General features: G+C 43.6%; 1 protein-coding gene across 2 annotated transcripts in view; it reads left to right on the forward strand.

The window, feature by feature from the left end:
• Window positions 1-752: 752 nt before the first annotated feature.
• LOC130863313 (carboxylesterase 1F-like) overlaps window positions 753-21,462 on the forward strand; it is a 26,422-nt gene continuing 5,712 nt past the window's right edge. The window contains exons 1-11 of one of the 2 annotated variants that reach the window (XM_057753229.1): window positions 753-804; window positions 4,784-4,988; window positions 5,949-6,093; window positions 8,365-8,498; window positions 12,451-12,604; window positions 14,971-15,075; window positions 15,725-15,829; window positions 17,973-18,011; window positions 20,313-20,453; window positions 20,942-21,022; window positions 21,209-21,356. In XM_057753229.1, coding sequence (XP_057609212.1) covers window positions 753-804; window positions 4,784-4,988; window positions 5,949-6,093; window positions 8,365-8,498; window positions 12,451-12,604; window positions 14,971-15,075; window positions 15,725-15,829; window positions 17,973-18,011; window positions 20,313-20,453; window positions 20,942-21,022; window positions 21,209-21,356 — 1,309 coding nt within the window. Of the gene's footprint in view, window positions 805-4,783; window positions 4,989-5,948; window positions 6,094-8,364; window positions 8,499-12,450; window positions 12,605-14,970; window positions 15,080-15,724; window positions 15,830-17,972; window positions 18,012-20,312; window positions 20,454-20,941; window positions 21,023-21,208; window positions 21,357-21,462 lie in introns of both variants that reach the window. The other variant, XM_057753230.1, reaches the window with a different exon arrangement.

Here is a 21,462-nt window from a genome sequence, read left to right on the forward strand (position 1 = left end):
GAATCAAAGGGTGTGTAGGTGCTACAAGCCAAGGATTTGATGAAATGGAGTTCATGTACTGTAAGAACATTCTATCCCTAGATCTCAGCCCTGAAGCAAGTGAGTTCCCAACCTTGATTGCATATGACCGCCTACAGGGACTCTTGTAAGTCTACGACACAACTAATCTAGCCTTCTCTAAGGAGGTTCAAGGAAACTTGACCTTGATACCAAACACAAGAGCCCATCTAGTTACTCTGATCTCCCTCATAAGCAACTGTGGGGTTCTGAAGGTCCTCTGAAGGTCCTCCAAAATTTTTCAGCCTGTTATATGCTCCCATCACCTATCTGCCCACTAAAGCTTTATGCCGCCTAGACATCTTTGAGTTTGAGAACTCATGGACCCCTGAAGTGAAAGTGTTCTGGGGAGAGATGTTTATGTAAGAAGTTATGTGTGGGTTATGGTTTTTGGTCATCTGTAATCTGAGATTTCAGATTGATTGTTTAGATAAAAGGGGGCCATCACTGGGTGGGTGAGTGCTCACATAAAGCAGGGTAAACTTTGGAAGAGAGGTGGTGGCGCAGGGATCCCATGGAAAGCCCTGAGAGCCCTTTGGAAGAGGGAGAGGATTTCTGTTCTGCATTGTATAACTGAGCTTTGTGGGCAGGAATCCCTGGCAGGTTCCCAGCATGTGGGCAGGACCGTTCTCTCCTCTTCCTTGCAGGTCAAATTCAGAAACTCCATTGACCTGGCAGAAGCCTGTCCCTGCACGATGTGTCTCCGTGCTCTGTGCTGGGTGTCCCTAGCAACCTGCGTGGTTTGGGGTGAGTACTTTTGAAATACAAATTTGTGGGGACACATTTGAAAATCCTTGCAGAGTCATGCGTGCATAGAGCAAAACTAAGACAGACAGATTCGGTTCTGTGGGGGAATCCGCTCTCCTGACTTGGGCTTGCCTTCAAGTGGCCCAGACCACAGCACAGGACATGCTGAGATCAGGAGAGGATAAAATCCCTGAGACCCAGCAGCTCACTCCAGGTACAGAAGTGTAAGGAGTCAATCCCAATAGCAGCGGAATCAGCACAATTCCAATCAGGTGGAACAGGCTTCCTTACTTCGCCGGACCGCGGAGGGGATTAAGTGGCTTCATTTCTTAAGTTCTTAAAGGAGAGGCTCCCCTTCAGGTCTCTATATGTGGTGGGCTCTCCATGTTTATTTTCTATTAATACATAAGTATGGGATGTATTCATAGAAAATATGGGTATGGTCAAAATAGCACACCAGGACCCAACAGCCATCGAAAAGACAGTTTGTTATTCATTGTTTCCAGGAGGAGCAGCATAGAAGAACTGGGGGTGAGGGGCTCAGGAAATGTCAGATCAGTGAGGAGGCTCAAGGCTGGAGATCTGCAGCAAATGTCTCTTTTGTTAGCGTTTCAAGGAATGCTGGAGAGCAGTACTGTCTTGGTTGTCTGGTACCAGGTTCTGGGTGATGAGAGCAGGTAGACAGTGGCCCATGCTATCTAATCTGGGTAAAGCAAGCATAGAGTCGTGACTCTGTAGGGGACAGACCCCAAGAGTGACAGTGCCCGGGTCATGATGGCCTCATAAACATCAGACACACACACATTAAATTCATGGTTAATGTATGGCTATAGCATCGATTTTAACATATATCTGTGGCATTTTATTGGTTGAGAAAAGAGGTACATAGGGATGTGTGTTTTCCAAGTTCACCTGGAAAATCATGCCCTGGGCTGTCCCTAGCTCCTGAATCCAGAGTCAGGACTCAACACTCAGTTCCCCAAAAGCCTCACCCTGTCTGGACTTGTGACGGTGAGAAAGGCCTGGAACTGAGTGTATAGTAATGATGAAGGACCCAGATCAGAGCAGAGCATTCCTTTGCTGCTGGTTACCCTGGCAACACCACTCTTTCCATCTTCAGGAACTCCACATAGGGTATTTCCAAGTTCAATGGGCAGACCAATAGTCAACCTGGAAAGACTCTTGGTATGAATACCTCAAAGAAACAGGGATACACATCTGGTACACAGTAGTTATCACATTTGTGTGCAAGTTAGATGATGTAAGTCGTAACTGCTGCTGGTAATAGTCTCCTTTTCCCTGCCCCCCTGCATGCCTGCACACGCTGCTCTGGGTGTTCTGTGTGAAAGTTCACAGCTAGTTCAGCCACACTTGAGCATTTGTGATCAGATTTTGCCCTCTTGCCACTGAAGCACTCATTCCTCTTTTCAACTCCTCTCCTCCGCCTCCTTCTCCTCAGATTTCCATGGTTCATGCCTTTCTCCTACCACCACTCTGTTGGGGGTTCTTATTCAGCTAGAGCTCTGTTTGTAATCTTGGCTCTTTCTCTTGCTTCACACTCCTACAGTGGCATCACATACACCACACGCTGCAGGCTCGCTGTCTGGACAGAACAGTGTGCGTCCTTTCTGACCTCTCAATGTTGAGATGACCACATTCACTGCCATCCTTCCTTGTTCGTCTTTGCTTCACTATGCAGTTTAGGCTGTACCTTAACTGGCTATGGAGCCCATGCTGGTCTAGAACTTAAGGTGATTCCATTGGCCCAGACTCCCAAGGTTTGGGGTCATCAGTGTACCTCAGGAGCCCTGGGTCACTTACCAGGATATCTCAGGGCCTTGTCATTGAACCCACCCCATGGGGAGCTGGTGTTGCTTTCTCACCTTTAGCCTTCTTTCTTCCCTTTGCCCCATATCAGGGCAGGAAGCAAGTCCTCATGCTCAGCCCCATGTCTCTCTATAGCAGTTTCTTACCGAGTATAAAAGAGACCTGAGCACAGTAAACAACTCTTCGCATAAACGAAGAGGAAAAATCAACATGGCGTGTTGTCATCAATGAATCCCCTCATATCCAGGTTTCCCAAAAAGTCTGTTTCAGCAGTGTACTAAAAGTAAAAAGTTAAACAAAATAGAAATTATTAACAGCAATGACAAAAAGAGACAGGCATGTGATTAACTTCACAGGGTATCAGGCATGGCCCCAGACTTGCAACAGGTTTTTCCAAAAGGGTCTAGTGTTAATGGCTGTTCTCTAGAAAGCTCTTCTTAGACTTAGGATGAATTTGCAGTCTGATAATTTAAGGATATTAAAGCAAAACACACATCATTAATCAAATCACATCATGTAAAAACATCCTAAGTTGTGTGTCCCCCAGAATTTCATTTGCTTTTATTTATAATAATTAGCCACAGAAATAAAAACAACCAAATGCCCATATTATGGATCTGGTTATTAAGATCTATTAAGATCTCATAGATGCTACCTTGTAAGCTTGATTTTTTTTATGGGAATAGTATCTATGTATGAGACATGATGCCAAGACTTACTGATGTCAAGGTTATTTCAAAAAAAATCTGGAAGTTTTTTACTGACCACACCTTATTATTATAATATTAAAATTTACACAGTATTAATAATATTTTAACCCTTCCAAGCTCCTCTCTATTCTTTCCCACCTTCCTACCCATCCACCTTTATCTTCTTTCTCTCTCTCAAAAACTGTTGAAGGGAGGAATTAACAAACTCTCTGCAGCTAAAGGGGAAGAGTTGGGACCAAAAGGTAGAAATTAGGTGTTAAGAGTGATGCTCTGACAGGTAGGCATTTGCACAAACAAGGAGAAGCCAGACTTGGTGGTGATGGAATTGTAAGGGCATGGATGTTCTCCTGATGCTTAAAGGAGGGTCAGGGTGGTTCTCTCTGGTCCCTCAGAGATGAGGACAGACCATCTTCTACTCAAGAATGGAGCTGAAAGGTCAGGCAGGATATTGACCCAGTTTCTCTTCACCTTGGAGGACCCTACCCAGACAGACCAGCAGACTTTAGATCTTTGTGTTCGCAGTGTCATAGACACTTCAGATACTTCTTTGCCCACCATGTAAAATCTAGTCATTCAGTCAGGCATTCAGTGTACTCCCCAAACACTGGACTCTCGGGATGATCCTCTCCCCATGGGCTCCACCTGGGCATCAACAGGCCCTTCATCCTTACCGGCCAGGGTCCGTGCTATCCTTTGTGGACCTTTTAGTTTGCTTGCTGTGGAATCACTCTATCACTCTATATTTCTAGCCTTCTTTTTTTTTTCTTTTTAATTTTTCGAGACTGGGTTTCTCTGTAGCTTTGGAACCTGTGCTGGAACTAACTCTTTTAGACCAGGTTGAACTCACAGAGATCCGCCCACCTCTGCCTCCCAAGTGCTGGGATTAAAAGCACGCGCCACCACCACCACCTGGTTCTCAATCACTCTTCATCCCTCCTCCTGCTCACTGTCTCAGAACCTCATGATGCCATCATTCAGAAGATTTCATTTCCTCCAACTTCTCTGGCACCTGCCTAGCCCTTCTTTTGGTACACATTTCTTATCTCAGCATCAGGTGCAACACGTCTGTTTTCCACTATGGCCACCTTCCTGAGAAAGGAACCACTGGTTCTTCCTCTGGTCCAGCATGAAGCTCAGCACCAGGGTCCTGATGGATACAGGTTTCTCACAGGGAACCAAAATTTTGTTTGTCCTAACAGTTCTTTTTCCACTGTGACTTTGCCTGGATTCTGTTCCACCTCACACTCCAGTTTGATTTTTGAATCAACTCTCTGAAATAAATGTTCTTCGTCTTAATTTCAGGTCAGAAGCAAATGAGCCCAGAAGTAATTAGGTGACTTATTCAAGGTCAAGTGCTTAGAAAATGGGAAAACCCACATGGAATCCAGGTCTGATCTTGTCGCTCACTCTAATGTATTCTTTCTCTCCTCCATGTTCCGCAGGGCACCCATCCTCACCACCTGTGGTGGACACTGTTCATGGCAAAGTCCTGGGGAAGTATGCCAGCTTAGAAGGATTCACACAGCCTGTGGCTGTCTTCCTGGGAGTCCCCTTTGCCAAGCCTCCTCTTGGATCCCTGAGGTTTGCTCCACCACAGCCTGCAGAACCTTGGAGCTTTGTGAAGAACGCCACCTCCTACCCTCCTATGTAAGCTGCTGGGGAGGGCCTGGACCTTGTTCAACAGTGACATGTGTCATAGAGAGATACAGGAGGAGGTCATTCACTGGTCCAATAGCCTCCTGGAGTCCTCCAGAATACTTTAGAAACACTACAGACCTTTCACTGCTTTCTAGACTCCTCAGCTCATCACCCTCTCTAAACCGATGCTACAAACAGAAGTGGGCATAAGAGGTACTAATCTAAAGTGTAAATGAGTTAGGTTATGAGAAAAATCAAAACCAGTGTCTGAGACTCCAGGAAGACTCAATAATTCCTATTCATTCTATTTCTATCCTACATTTTTCCTTTGTGATCTCTTATTAGAGAAATCAACAGTTATTCTTTCATAAAAGGCAGACAGAGGTCATTAGAGATAATTGACTCTATTTGAACTTGGAAGATGTGTGCTCAGAGCAGAAAAGGTACTCAGTCAATATTGTCCAGCATTGGTGACTAACTATTAGAGTGCAGGTCATTGAGGTCATCCCATAGAGACATCAGCCGTAACTTGCAATAGACAATAGGCTGAACAGTTATTAGTGGTAGTTCCTAGATTCACAGAAGTCTCAATAGGACTAGAAGAAGGTTACCTGATGAAAGATCAAGGTCACCCTCAGCTCACTGCGCTAGACCTAGGCATTGAGAAGATACTGGTTAGATGTTCATGTTCCAGGTAGATCAGACTATGAACAACACTCTCCATTGCCCATAGTGCCCCCAAAGGCTCCAGGAAGGGGAGAGATACCAAGTATTTCTTCCTTTACTGGATTAGGGGTCTGTGGGTTCCTACCATTTTCCCATAAAACCCCTCTTATTAATTATGCCAAATTCCAGTCCTGTGAAAACAGCTCCATTCACAAGCTCAAACATTCTGGTGCAAGGTGGGGACCCAGGTGACATTTCCAGCTTCTATATGTTGGAATTTCAGGTGTCCATTCTCTCCTCCAGGTGCTCCCAAGATGCAGTGAAAGGGCAGAGGGTCAATGACCTCCTAACCAACAGAAAGGAGAAAATTCATCTCGAGTTTTCCGAAGACTGTCTCTATCTGAATATTTACACTCCTGCCGACTTGACAAAGAGCAGCCGGCTGCCGGTAAGCACCGGAACCACACTAGTCCCTTGTGCTGCAGCATCCAGGTCTTCAGTGTGACTGGAAAGGGATTAAGGCCACTAGATGCACAGGTAGACAAGCCAGGACTTGGTCAGGGACCAGGAGCTTCCTTTCACCACAGAAAATGTAAATTTTTCTTCCAAAGACCCTGATTTTGGTGGGATCGCTATACATCTTGAAGGAACAGCTGAAGCTTTTCACATTCTCTTACACAAATACAAGTTTTTCAAAATGATTACTCCAGCTTAAAAATCTGGTCTCCAGAGCAGTTAGGACACAATTTACAACAATGTTAGTACCAGAAAGAAATCTTAGAGAAAACGAACAGCCCAAGTCTTCCTATACAGGTAGAGAAACTGAGGGTCAGGTATGGAAGAGAGGGCACCCAGAAGGAATGGCAGGACAAGAGCTTGGGTTTCCATCTTCAAGCCTGTGCCCCTACGCAAGGGCTGACAAGGGAGATGTGTGCTACCTTTCTCCTCGCATTACCTGTGCCAACTTTCACTGCCAGGTGAAAGCTCTCATGGCCCATGATGGCAGTGTGGAGGGAGAATTCTGGAGCAATCTCATAGGTGCTTTTCATGCCCTTTGCCAACTACCTGTGATTTTACTGTAGCTCCCTCCCCTCCCTGGTTGCCCTTGGCACATACTGACTGCCTAGTGAGTCAGCATTTCCCATTGGAATGAAGAAGCAGGGGTGGGGCAGGCTGCCCGTGACAGACCACACACAGTCTTGGAGAGAAGCTCTGTAAAGGCATGACCTTTGAACCCTTGAAGTCGAATAAGGTAGGGTATGAGCACCCACCCAGTCTCCTGGGAGCACCTGGGATGGAACTCAGAAAGGAAGGAGGAAGCAGGAGACGCCAGAATAGTATTTGAGCCTAAACCTGTTTGCACAAGGAGGTAAGAACAAATCTCACCCCCACCCATTTATTCAGCTTCTGTTTTGGACTCCGTGTCTACACAGTCAGACTTAGGGTCTGGAGAAGCGAAGACAGGAGTCATTATGCATAGCCTTGCCTTCAAAGATCTTGTCGTCTGGTTGCACAGATACCTTGGATAACAGCTTCAACACATGACTGACCACCCTGTGGGCTCGGTCTTCAAGATAAGCTTGACTCTGACCCTCCATGTAGGTGGTAGAGACCCCAAGGGGAGGAGAAACAGAGGCTCATAGAGCTTGGAAAGCAAGGGACTGTCCAGCTATGCTTGAAGGCCCCAGGGAGACATAGATTCCACTCGCTGAAGAACAGGAATCACTTGCTTTCCTAGCCTCTTTTTCTCCCCTCACATGTTGTAATCAGGTCCATGGTGGCTGCTGAGCTGTGCCTGAGACCTAGTGGAGGTCACAGCAGCACTGACATGAGTTGGAGCCATGGGAGGACTGGCTCATGGCCCAGATCACCAAACTGCGCCCGTGACTGCACTGGTTAGGAGCTCAACTGTGAGCTTGGGCCAGATGGCTGCTCAAGTCCTACTTCCACTTCTCATTAGCAGTGGGATCCCGGCAGAGGTGCCTCAGTTTTTCTATCTATCAAATGGGATAAGCTTCATTTTTAGAACTGTGCTCAGATTATCCTTGCCTTCTCTTTCCTGTTTATTAGCAGTGTTGTATAAGATTTCAACTTTATTTTCTCCCAGTTCTTTGAAATGTGAGCTCCTTAAATCCTGAAGCCTTAAATTAATAGTTATTGTATTCCTCCTCAGCCTCAAGCCAGATGAAAGAACCTAGTGTAGAGTAGGTACCCTTAATCATAAGATGGCTGAGGACTAGATGGAGAGGGAGGATGTAAATGGGGTTAGCAAGATGGGGAGGATTGTGCTGGAAAGAGTACCAACCGGAGGCCTGGAGATGAACATACAGGCACATTACAGTTAATAGAGATGAAGCTAAAAGACTAAGCTGCCTGAATGGACCATATATCAGGATGTCAACATGCTGGGGAAAAGATAACATCATTGTTCCCTCTTGTTCCCATAATGAAGCTCTCAGTTAGAGGAACCCTGGGGAGACTTGGAACAGAGGTCTAAAGAGAAAGATAACAGCATTGAATGAGGTGACATCCTGGCTTCTAGCCAGGTAAGTTGAGGAAGATGTATAATGGTATTTCTGCAGCCCAGCTGGGCACTGGTGAATTTTGAGTGGTGATGCCCAGAATCAGGACCAGGCCATGCAAACCAAACCAAACATCTTCTGAGCTCCTTCCCAATTCTATTTCCTATGACAAGTATGGTTCTTTCCTTGCTACCTAGGTGATGGTGTGGATCCACGGAGGTGGACTGACATTGGGTGGGGCGTCCACCTATGATGGACTGGCCCTCTCTGCACATGAAAATGTGGTAGTGGTGACCATTCAGTACCGCCTGAGCATCTGGGGATTCTTCAGGTAGGATGTGTGGACACTCCTCTCTGCATATTGGCTTCTGTATTGATCAGCTCTACAGCAGTAAATTTGAAATCTGTCAATGTCGAGGACATCAGATTTGTTTAACTCAGTGTTTGAGTGGCTAGAAACCAAAGACTGAATCATCAGACTTTGGTGTGGCGAGGGGCCCTAGGCTACAATGCATCATGGTGGAAGAATAGAAATTGAGTCTGTGGGATAAAGAGACAGCAACACAGCAGTCAGAGAAAGTGGAAAGGCAGTCTTGCTCTTTTGGGAACAACTTGCTTTCTCAGGATATAGCGTGATTCCCTTGAGCACACATCCCCGAGAAATAAAGTGCCCAATGATAGACCCTACCCTCTACAAATCCTCCCACTGAATATACCTGGACGTTAGGTACTGAAACCCCCTTTCTCTTGTGGAAAAGACCATATCCAAACCATCAAATCTGCAGAATTAAAGGAGCGAGGACCCAGTTTTAGTAATGGTATCCTTCACAGGGACGTTTGATAAAATTTTCTGTGTTGGGGGTCCAGTCTTTCATTACTGGGCCCTATCTACCTTTACGTTCCTCAGGCACACGCCTCTTGCTTCTGGGATCTTCCTAGATTCCTTCTCTATGAGACCAAGTCCTATTGATTCTGAAAAGCCCAGTCTTCATGTTGCTGCCTTTGAAATGGCCACCTGTATTTCATCAGCACTCAGCATTCCTCTGTGATAGCAATCAGCACCACAGTACAGCACTTGAAAGTTAGACATTTCTGCACAGAGAAGTAGGAAAGGGGTGGGTTCATGAAGGGTTCTCAGTTAGTCTAGAAGCTAACTGCAACCTTACCAGTGCTCATTCCAACCTTATATAGCTCTTAAGACTATAATAGCAACAATGAGATGCTCCCTTGCCCCACCCCTCCCCACTGCCCAGTCCACTCCTTCTCTGCCCCTCTTCTCTGTCCTCAGGCACTGTGTGCTTCCTTCTCCCTCTCTATAAACACCCTGAGTGCTTCCAACAACTCTTCTACACTATCTGTAATCCCCAATCCACCTTTAAATACTAAACAGTCAACTGTTGCTATTCTTTTCTGGATGACTAGAATCTTAATCAAGGCATTCTTGTCTCTATCTATATCTTGAAATGTTATGCTTCGTCCCACCAATTTCAGAGTATCAGAAATGCCTTTAATCTGTGCAGAGTAGAATATTTCACAGGATTTTTGCTTGAGATCTGATTTTTTTCTATTTGTAGATATTTAGGGCTTTTTTTTATTGAAAAAAAATTTCCGCCTCCTCCCAGCCTCCCATTTCCCTCCCCCTCCTCCCCTCCTCCCATCTCCCCCCACTCCTTTCCCCCTCTGTCTCCAGTCCAAAGAGCAGTCAGGGTTCCCTGCACTGTGGAAAGTCCAAGGTCCTCCCCCCTCCATCTAGGTCTAGGAAGGTGAGCATCCAAACTGGCTAGGCTCCCACAAAGCCAGAACATGAAGTAGGATCAAAACCCAGTGCCATTGTCCTTGGCTTCTCATCAGCCCTCACTGTCCGCGGTGTTCAGAGAGTCCGGTTTTATCCCATGCTTTTTCAGTTCCAGTCCACCTGGCCTTGGTGAGCTCCCAATAGATCAGTCCCTCTGCCTCAGTGGGTGGGTGCACCCCTCACGGTCCTGACTTCCTTGCTCATGTTCTCCCTCCTTCTTCTCCTCATTGGGACCTTGGGAGCTCATTCTGGTGCTCCAATGTGGGTCTCTGTCTCTATCTCCATCCATCGCCAGATGAAGGTTCTATGGTGATATGCAAGATATTCATCAGTATGGCTATAGGATAGGTTCATTTCAGGTTCCCTATCCTCAGCTGCCCAAGGAACTAACTGGGGACATCCCCCTGGGCACCTGGGAGCCCCTCTGGGTTCAAGTTTCTTGCCAACCCTAAGATGGCTCCCTTAATTAAGATATATGCTTCCCTGCTCCCATATCCATCCTTCCTTTATCCCAACCATCCCAATTCCCCAAGTTTCCCCCATCCTCCCCTTCTCACTTTTCTCTCCCCATCTCCCCTTACCCCTATCCCACCCCACCCCCAAAATCCCAATTTTTTGCTCGGCAATCTTGTCTACTTCCCATATCCAGGAGGATAACTATATGTTTTTCTTTGGGTTCACCTTCTTATTTAGCTTCTTTAGGATCACAAATTATAGACTCAATGTCGTCTATTTATGGCTAGAAACCAATTATGAGTGAGTACATCCCATGTTTATCTTTTTGGGTCTGGGACACCTCACTCTGGATAGCATTAGACTCTAGTCATCCAGAAAAGAATAGCAACAGTTGACAAAGGAGATCTCATAAAATGATGATTCTTCTCCATTCCAAATTGATTGAATGAGGAAATCACACACATAATGCATCAAAGACATTTGCTATCTATATGTCTGACTGAGGATTAATAAGAATATTATACAAAGAGTTACAAAATTAAATCACATACATACAACATTAAATCCCATACATACACACATACATACAGTTTTCAAAAGATGTACAGATGTCCAATAAACATGAGAAGATATTAAACCTAACGTAGCTATCACAGAAAAGCAAATTAAAATTGCCTTGAAAACATATTTCACTCAATTCACTTGGAAGTCATTAAGAAAGTAAATATTGATCAGTTATATTTGTTGTGATAGGAATCTTAGTCCTCCTCAAGGAAATGGCTCATTCCATGTGAACACTCTCTGTTGGCTCTCTATTGTAACACAACTTCACATTTACTGATATGAGTTAACTATGCATTGATGGACTTTTGCAGCTCTGGATTTCAAAATGATTATGTTTACTTTGGATTTTAATTTTTACATGTTTTGACTTGTAAAAGTGTATATTTATATTCCGTGTACATACAGCTGAATTATATAAAGGCATTTTCATTCAAGTAAAAAAAAATACTAAACAGTCCTTTCACCTGCCTCCTGGTCTTCTGTAGACATGCATAGCATTCTCCCACTTAACAGGGAGAAACTTGGCCCTTGGCACCCACCGATCATTCCTTCAACAAAGGTCCTCATCCATTTCCCGCAGGACCCTGCACAGTTGCCGACTGCTCCAAGCACCCATTTGCTCACAACACAGACCTTGCATACATCCCAGATTCTCCTCTTTTGGCTCACAACATTTTTCCATTCAGACAAGAGATCCTCGTGACTCTATCTTTAAAATGCGCTCAGAATCCTGCGGCTCTGGATCCATGTTTTCCACCACCTTTCAAAGCCCTGTTTCTGAGGGATGGATTAATGTTAGAACCAATGTTTTAAACAAACTTACAACTTTACATGGAGGCTCCTGCATATTGTGGTCAGAACACTTGGTGAGCGATTGGGCCATGCCATGCCTTTATGTAATACTCCAATGAATTTCAATGGCATAGAAGCCTTGCCAAGGCTCACAACAGTGGCTCTGCATGCATATTTTTGTTCCCGCAGCCCCAAGGCCTTCACGCCTGCTGCTCATCTTAATTGAAACTCTTCTTTGGGTATTTACAAAGCCCTGGTGCTCATTTTACTTAGGTCTCTATCAAATGCCACCACCTCAAAGAGAGCGTCTGTGGTTGTGAGTCTAAAGCATATCCCAGACCTACCTTTGTTTCCTTCTTTACCTGATTTTTGTTTCCCCATTGCTGGCATTATATTGTCATTTTATCTGTTAATTTATGCTGTGTCCTGTGAGCTGAGTGTTGCCATATATTTTGTTTGGTTTTGAGATGTGCCGTAGCACTCACACCAAATTTAGATACATATTGAACCCTTAGTACATAGTTTTTGGAATAATGAATGAGAGCCTTGCACAGGGGAAGATTCCTGTCAGGGATGACAAGTACATCAGGATTCTGAAAAACTGCAAAAGACCCCCAATACGTCTGTGGTCCTAAGATCCCTGCCACACAATGTGTATTTTCTCTGTCTCTTACAGCACAGGAGATGAACACAGCCGGGGAAACTGGGGTCATTTGGACCAGGTGGCTGCACTGCGCTGGGTTCAAGACAACATTGCCAACTTTGGAGGGGACCCAGACTCTGTGACCATCTTTGGAGAGTCAGCAGGAGGTTTCAGTGTCTCCGTTCTTGTAAGTGTCCCTAGCACCAGGCCTTGTGTGCAGGCTTGCTGATGAGGCTGCTAATGGAACCTCTTAGAGATCAGCTGTTTGCCTTCAAAACCCAAAACCTGTCCTCACTGTCCATTTTACTCATGACACAATATTGATGGTCAGTCACTGACAACCAAACTAACTGTATTTGGTTCCCAGGAAGCTCAGAATTTAACTTGGTGTCCCAGAGCCATAGGTATCTCCAGTTCTAACTCGGATGAGTGGCAACCACAGCCTTTTCACTTAGTTGAGGTTTTTTCCCCTTTATCAAGCATTTTTTTTCAAGTATTTAAAGCATGTTTATTTGAGAAACAAGTTAAGTCTCATTTTGCAAGAAGGCTTTGGCCTTGTCATGTTTCTGTTATTAGTTATTTGAGAATTTCTTGCAACGTATTTTGATGCCGTTCATTCTTTTTCCATTTCTGCCATATACACCTGCCCCTCCCTCCCCATATACCTTTGTGCCTTTTTTTGGTTTTAAATTCATTAAATATAGTTTATGTTGTCCATATACTCATGGGTGTGTGACTTTCACTGGAGAGTGGTCTACCCGCCAGAGCCACACTATTGCAGAACACTGACTCCCCTTCTCTTAGCTGCTATCAACAGCCAGTGGCTCCTTAGTCATGGCTGGGGCTTGTCTTGCTTCTGCTGGGAAATCAGGTTAATTATAAACTGCAGATAAGAAGAAGCAGTTGTTTTGATCTGAGGTAGATGTGCATGTCAGGGGTCTTCAATGTGCACAACAGGCAGGATCCTCTCTGAAATGGCCTCACAGTTTGTCCATGACTACTAGGGCAGCAGGAGAATCTGGGGCAGAGGAGGTGAGATCCGTTGTAGACAGTGAATGAGAGGAAGGATGTGTGGAAGGGAGAGAGGCAAGAGTGTGGGAAACAGCCAAAATGATTTGTAAAATTTAAAAAATTGCTTATATGGAAAATAGAAGTTAAGGAGAATGTAGAAATAACGGCGGGCTGTGTCCTGCCACCCGGCTAGCTTTACACCCGAAATAATTACACGGAAACTATATTCTTTTAAACACTGCTTGGCCCATTAGCTCTTGCCTCTTACTGGCTAATTCTCACATCTTGATTAACCCATTTCTAATAATCTGTGCAGCACCACGAGGTGGTGGCTTACCGGAAAGAATCTTAACCTGCGTCCATCTTGGAAAGGAGAGCTATATCGTCTGCTTCACTTCTCTTCTTCCCAGCATTCTGTTTGGTCTACTCCGCCTATCTAAATTCTGCCCTATCAGGCCAAGCAGTTTTTTTTTTTTTATTAATTAACCAATGAAAGGAACAGATAGATAGAAGACCCACCTCCATCAGGAGAAGGTATAGAAAAATCTGGGAGTATATGAAACTCTCAGAGTTGAACAGAACATCAACATAGTTACTGCATTTCATTTTACACACACACACACACAAGTTGAACAAAAGACAATTTGCAAATGAATATTAAGCGGGGGGGGGGGAAGAATGTCATCCATAGCCCTGTGAACCTTATATGGTCACAGAAGGTATCTTTTCATGTCTATCTCTTGTTGTTTCCTCAATGTCATGTCTATTTTCTCTCTCTCTCTCTCTGTCTATCTATCTATCTATCTATCTATCTATCTATCTATCTATCTATCTATCTATCATCTATCTATCTATCTATCATTTATTTAGCATGTTTCCATGCATCTTTTGACTCTTACAGTCTTATGCTGTTTTTACAATGAAACTATCCCTTAAAGTCCAATATGTCATAAATATATCTACCCAAACACTAAACACACATATAGCATTATCATTCATAATTGCACAAAGTTCCATGTTAAGTCATGAATTGACTAATGCTAGGGCCTTGAAGTGTTTACTTTTATTTCCCTTATAAATAAGAGACTATTAACTATGTGTCTGTGTACTTCCCTCTTTTCCTCCCATTGTTCACGTTAGCTCAGCCCATAGGTAATTCTCCTGCTGACCTGCATCTTCAGTTCTTTTTTTCCTTACATGATACTTTTCTGGATGAGTTCAGAATGAAAAAAACTTCTCAAACAGAACTTTCGCTAGGAACTGCCACAGTGCCTTTCACTAGTTCTCGTATTGCCGTAGGCACTTGCCACACACTTCCTCTGCTGGTTCTTACTCCGCATCATAGCTATACTCCACTGAGTTTCTTTTGTGGAATCTCAGGCCTGAGAACGGTCTCAGAGCTAGAATAGACATATTGGTGGCTGTCATGTCTACCGAGTGCCAGAGTCTTCAAGAGTGACCAGGGCAGGGGAGCATTCAGAGGGCAAATGAGTCAGACTACCCCTCCTCTGAGTGTAAACTCTCCTCTTCTCTCCATGGCAGGTGTTGTCTCCCTTGGCTAAGAACCTCTTCCACAGGGCCATTTCTGAGAGTGGTGTGATTATCACTCCCGGTTTGTTTACCACAGATGTCAGGACAATCACTGAGGTAGGTCCCAGAAAATTGCCACACTCTTTCCTGGAGTCTTCAGGGGTCTTTCCGGCTGTAGGATTCAGCTATGTGCTCAAGCAATTTCTGAAATGAGAATGGCTAGATAGAGAACGCTTCTAGGGCTCCATCTAAACCACACTCTGCAGGTTCTCAGTTTAAACCACACTCTGCAGTTTCTCCCTGTGGGTCGTATTATTCAGATGCCCTGCAATTCTGCATGGGTTGTCTGGGAAGACAGGGTGGCCCTCTGCAGCATGCCACATACACAAGCTCTCCTGATATAGCAGGCACTGGAAACCAGGGGCCAAATAACCAGTAAATGGAGGAAGTGGATGAGAAATAGACAGTGGAATCATAGATTCCTTGCCCTCTGTCCACTGTACCTGGCTTCTCTTAAGATAGATACACTTCTCCAACACCGTGACTATTTTAAAAGTCAAGACTCAGATACATTCATGCCAACCGTTACAAATAATGACAGAAGAAACAAATTTTTGGCTTTAGACCCCAGGTCTGCTGCTCTAGAGTTTTTCTTGATCACTTGTCTGCCTTTAGAAGTGGGGCTTAGGATAGAATCCACTATCTACCCCAATGCTGGATACTAATGTTGCTCCTGACCTCTGTGGTTGTCTGATATCTCTTACAGAAAGTTGCTGTCATGGCTGGGTGCAAAACCACCACATCTGCTGTCCTTGTTCACTGCCTGCGCCAGAAGACGGAGGACGAGCTCTTGGAGGTCATGCAGAAAATGGTGGGTGTGTTTCCCAAAGGTCTGAATTCCAGGTGCTTGGTTCTAGGATTCATTTATTCAGCTGTTCTTTATCCCCAAACTACTTGGCATAGCTTTTCATGTCTTGAGAGTGGTATCAACCACCTGATCCCAAGTAGCAATTCAAAGTACTCTTTTTTATTATCAGAATATTTTAGATAAAAAAGTCCAGTAACAATCAGGCAAAAATTTTTAAAATGTTCTCCCAGTTCTTTCTAAATTTAATATTTTGCCATTGTTTTCAGTTGTGTTTTGATAAATTAAACATTCCGTATTTCCAAAAGTTATCTCAAATTTTGAGAATGGTGTTATTAAGCAAGTTTTCAGAAAATATCACAGTTTATCTTGGAAGATTAAGACCAGATAAGTAAATTAAGTAGACCTATATCTGATAAAGAAATAGAAACAGTGACCAAAAGTCTCCCAACCAAAGAAAGCCCAAGACCAGATGGTTTCAGCACAAAATTCTACAAGATTTTCAAGGAAGAACTAATACCAATACTCCTCAATTTTTTTTACACAATAAAAATAGAAAGAACATTGCCAATCTCTTCTTACAAGGCTACAATTACCCTGATACCCAAACCACATAAAGACATTACTAAGAAAGATAATCACAAACCAATCTCCCTTATGAACATTGATGCAAAAATACTCAATAAAATATTGGCAAACTCACCCCAAGAACACATCAAAAAATTGTATACCATGGCCAAGTAGGCTTCATTCCAAAGATGCAGGGATGGATAATTCAACATATAAAAATCTGTCAATGTAATTTACCATATAAACAAACTGAAAAAAAACATATGATCTCCTCATTAAACACTGAAAAAACTTTCAACAAAATACAACATACCTTCATGATAAAAGTCTTAGAGAGAAAAGGGATACAAGGAACATGCCTAAACATAATAAAGGCAATATACAACAAGCCAGCAGCCAGCATCAAACTAAATGGACTTAGTTAGAAATTCAAAACGATCCCACTGAAATTAAGAACAAGACAAGGTTGTCCACTCTCTCCTTATCTGTTCAATATAGTACTCTGTTCAATATAGTACTGTTCAATAAGGCTCTAGCTACAACAATAAGACAACAAAAGGAGATCAAGGGGAATACAAATCAGAAAAGAAGAAGTCAAACTCTCACTATTTGCTGATGATATTATAGTTTACATGAGTGACCCAAAAAAAACTCTTCCAAGGAAATTCTACAAGTCATAAACATTTTCAGTAAATTAGCAGGATACAATATTAACACAAAAATCAGTAACACTCCTATATACAAATGATAGAGAAGATGAGAAAGAAATCAGAGAAACATCACCCTTCTCAATAGCCAAAAATAACATAAAATGCCTAACCTAGACAACAATGAGGACTCTAAGAGAGACTTACATAGATCTAATATACATGGGAAGTAGAAAAGACAAGATCTCCTGAGTAAATTGGGAGCATGGGGATCTTGGGGAGTGTGGAAGGGGAAGGGGGAGGGATGGAAGGGAGCACAGAAAAAAGTAGAGCTCAGTAAAAATCAATTAAAAAAATCGACACTTACACCCTATATGCATAGAAACGCCTCCGTGGTAACCCTGGTTTAGATTTAAAGTCGGTTTGACCAACAGTGTCAGGTATCTATCTTTGACTTATCTCCTGTGTTCTTAGGAATGGTGATCCAGCTCACCTACTGAACTCGTGAAGTAAGAGTAGCAAAAGGGAAAGGAGTAGAGGACTCAGCCTGTCCATCCATCATCCATCCAGCTTAGGTTCCCATCAAGGTCAAAACACCCTGCCACTGAAGTCACCTTGTCCCCACATTTTCTCAACAGAAAATCTGTATTGTCATTATTCGGAGGAAGAGCTGGGGGAGGGCTGAAGGAGGGTACTAGTACAGATGCAGGCATTGTCTCAGAGCTTCAGCGACTCTGACTTTTGGGTACTAGCACTTGGGGGGGGGGTCCTACAGCTGCCCTCCCTCATCCTGCTCCATCACATGCCTGTACTGTGAGGATGTCATACAGGTCCCCATTAGCCTGCTTGAGAAGAGACTGGGAGCACAGGGTGGAAGTTGAGCTTTTACTCCAGGAAAACTCCTAACCACAAACTCTTCGCTGTCCCCACAGAGTCTGTTTAAACTCAATTTACAAGGAGACACCAAAGAGGTAAGGATTTTTTAAGGTTTGGAGTCTAACAGTGTTAGGCTGTGATTGAAAGAGTTTCTGTTTGCGAAATCACAGCTATCTTAGGTGCATGTACTTTTGAGACCTAGAGCAACAAAAAGTGAATTAACAAAGCCAAGATGACCAAAGACTATTCCTCTGGCTGCTGGTTCAATGCTCCCAATCAGAAATCTTGAATCTTCTCCATTACGGTTTCATTCTAAAAAGACATATTAAAAGAGGCTGCACAGCGAGATGGCTAAGTTGCCTAACTAAAGGTCATGGAAGCCACTGGTGAAGAGCACAGCATCCAAGAAGAATCACAAGCTATGCCAGGTCAAGACGCCACACCCTCTTTCTTGTAGCCAGAAAACTGTAGTAGTGACGTCCTTGTTCTCCCCCATCTTCTCAGTTCCCATCAGCAGCCAGGGTCTAATGACATTAGCTGTGCTGAATTACAGCCAAGTTCTCCAGTCCCTTCATCAGATCCTATGGGACCCCTTAATCTAGGGAGAAATCGTTGCTTTCTATTTTAGTTTAAGCTCAAGGAACAAAGCAAACTTTTAAGTGTCTTACAGTCCTGGTGGGGCAATAGACCTAGTTATAAAGCATATCATAATATATATATATATATATTATATATATATATCAAAATTATATAGCTTAATGAGAAGTGACCTTCCTGATCATCTATAAATAAATGAATCCATAAGACTGAGATGTAATCATGAGATTACATATACATGTCACATGAAATTAGTGCCGGTATTGGGGAGATACCACAGGTATTTCTGCTTATGTGAAATTGCAAACAAGATCAACAACTTACAGAGTCAGTGGTCCTGTTAGCCTTACCTGAACGGGATTCTCCTTCTTCAGAGAATGCTTCATCTAGAGGGTTGTCATTTGAATTATTAGTTTCTTTAAGCCGTATGTGCATCATGACCCATGTGACAGCAGTTTGGGAGATAGACACAGCAGTGAAGCAGAAAAATGTCTGTCCTACTCAAAGAATTCCATCTTCTTGGGGCAAGGCGTGACAAAATAAATAAGCAAACTATGTTATGTCTAGTTGCAATCAGAGTTAACGTAAAGAGAAAGTGGGACAGAGTTAGAGGAAAGGAAGAGGAACACAGGAAAGAGACTGAGAGGGACATTGCAATCTACTTTAAGAGGGCACTCTCCTTATCTGAACCCCTACTTCACTCCATTTCCTAAAGGATCCACCACCTCTCACTGGTAGTACAGGCTGGAGACCAAGCCTACAACACATTGGTCTTTAGGGACACATAAGATCCAAAGTACAGCACCTCCATTGAATTATCATTCAAAAATTACCTGGAAATAGGATGTGTAGGTATGTCACTCTGTGACTGCCCTTCTCTCTAACCTTGCTTTAGGACATTCATTCCTTCGAGCTAGAAATCGGACAGTCCCGAATTTAGCCCCAAATGCAACATCTCTGTTCTTGGCTCATGGTACTTTCCATTGGGATATGATGTTCTTGCCCATGAAGTCAGTGTTGGATCAACAATACAGTACACCGAAATGATGGAGAAGAGATCTGCCTGTTTTCTAGTTCGACCATCTTGGGAAATGGTCATGTGATACCTAAGTACATGATCAAATTGTGGAAAAGAGAGTAAAGCATCTAAACTTGTGGCTCCCACATAGTTAGCATCCACATGACGATAATAAGCTACAACAGAACTATGAAACTGCAGCTGAAGAAAGTTAGTGTCTCATTACCAAGGGTTGAGAAAGTAGCAAGTCTGCTCAGATGGTATTTGATTATATTATAAATAAATCTTAGATATACTAATTATTTTTGAGAAAGCAATGTTAGATAATGTGTCTTTAAGCTGGAACCCATATATAAGGATGATGACCATATTGTTATCAGTGGTTCCCAATCTAGAATTCCACGGCAACAAAGCCCCAGGATTCACTAAACCACCATTCAGGGAAACTTATAGACCTAAGTACTAGAAATAGTGAAAATAAATTCTAGAGAATATGCATGATTTAAGTATAATATATATATATGCTTATGACTGTATGAAGTATTTCATATACAATGCATATTTAATAAAAAATGCTTTCCCCCTTCACTTTCCTGTTTCCATTAACCTCGTCACTCACAAATGCCAAACCTTGGTCTTTGTGGCTCACAGACCTTTTAAGGACACTGATTTCTGTGGCTACTGCTCGCAGACATGGGGTCTATGTTCCAGCTGCCCCTTAGACCAGCAGAGCAGGAGGAGATGCAGGTGATCTTTGACACTATGCTCCTCTCTTCCTCAGAGCAATCCTTTTTTACCAACTGTGCTTGATGGAATGGTGCTGCCAAAGACACCAGAAGAGATCCTGGCCAAGAAGAATTTCAACACTGTGCCCTACATTGTGGGAATCAACAAGCAAGAGTTTGGCTGGCTTCTGCCAACAGTGAGTGAGCATAAACAGACCCCTTCGACAGATGCTCCTCCACCCACCCGCTATTATGCCTCCACTCTGTACTTCCTATGAATTCTGTATTTAAGCTTTGCCTTGTATCTGAGCAGCTGTTTCCATTGCTATAGTATATTTATTCAAGGAAACAGTCTCTGGCACGGCTCAACTGAAATGCCCAGGCTTGAGACCTCTGTACCAATTATTTCCCCAATTATTTCTTGTCTTTTCTCAATGTATTCTAAAATTCTTGGGCTGGGTGGGATAACAATGGGTGCTGGCATAACCATTGCATAACCTGATTAACCAAGGTCCAGCGGAAAGTGGGGGAGGATTGGGAGTCCAGGAGAATCGGCCTGTGGCACAGATGCCTCCATCCTGCGCTTTTTCTCTTAGGTGCTCTAGATCTCCACAACCACTCGCAGTGGATGGGTTTCCTGGTTCAGGACTCACGATGGCTTGACATTTTCTTCTTTTTGTAACAGATGATGGGATTTCCACAAACTGATGTAAAATGGGACAGGAAGATGGCCATCACATTCCTGCAGAAATTGTCTCCCAATTTGGTAAGCATCTAGAGATTTGTGGCCCATTGGCTAAGAAGTTTTGAGGAATTGGCTCAAATTAAGGATCAATTCAATGTCTCGCATGGCATCACCCCAGGAAGGATTTGCACAGGTCATAGGAAGGTCAGACTCAATGGAGCCTCAGTTGGTTGAACAAGCTGCTGATCGCTTCTGTCATCTTTTTAGGGAATACATGAGGATGCAGTTCCCGTTGCCTTTGAGAAGTATGTAAGAGGTAGCAATGAGCCAGACAAAATTAGAGACGGAATCTTGGAGTACGTTGGAGATGTGACATTTTGTATCCCATCAGTGATTGTGGCTCGTGGTCACAGAGGTGAGTCCCAGAAGTTGAAGGGGAGAGAGACAAGATTCTCCTGCTTCGGTCCCTAACCTGCACACTTCTTAGGACAGACAGATGTGGGAACTTCTCATGGTCAGTG

The sequence above is a fragment of the Chionomys nivalis genome, chromosome 21 (genome assembly GCF_950005125.1).
Source record: "Chionomys nivalis chromosome 21, mChiNiv1.1, whole genome shotgun sequence".
Classification (NCBI taxonomy): domain Eukaryota; kingdom Metazoa; phylum Chordata; class Mammalia; order Rodentia; family Cricetidae; genus Chionomys; species Chionomys nivalis.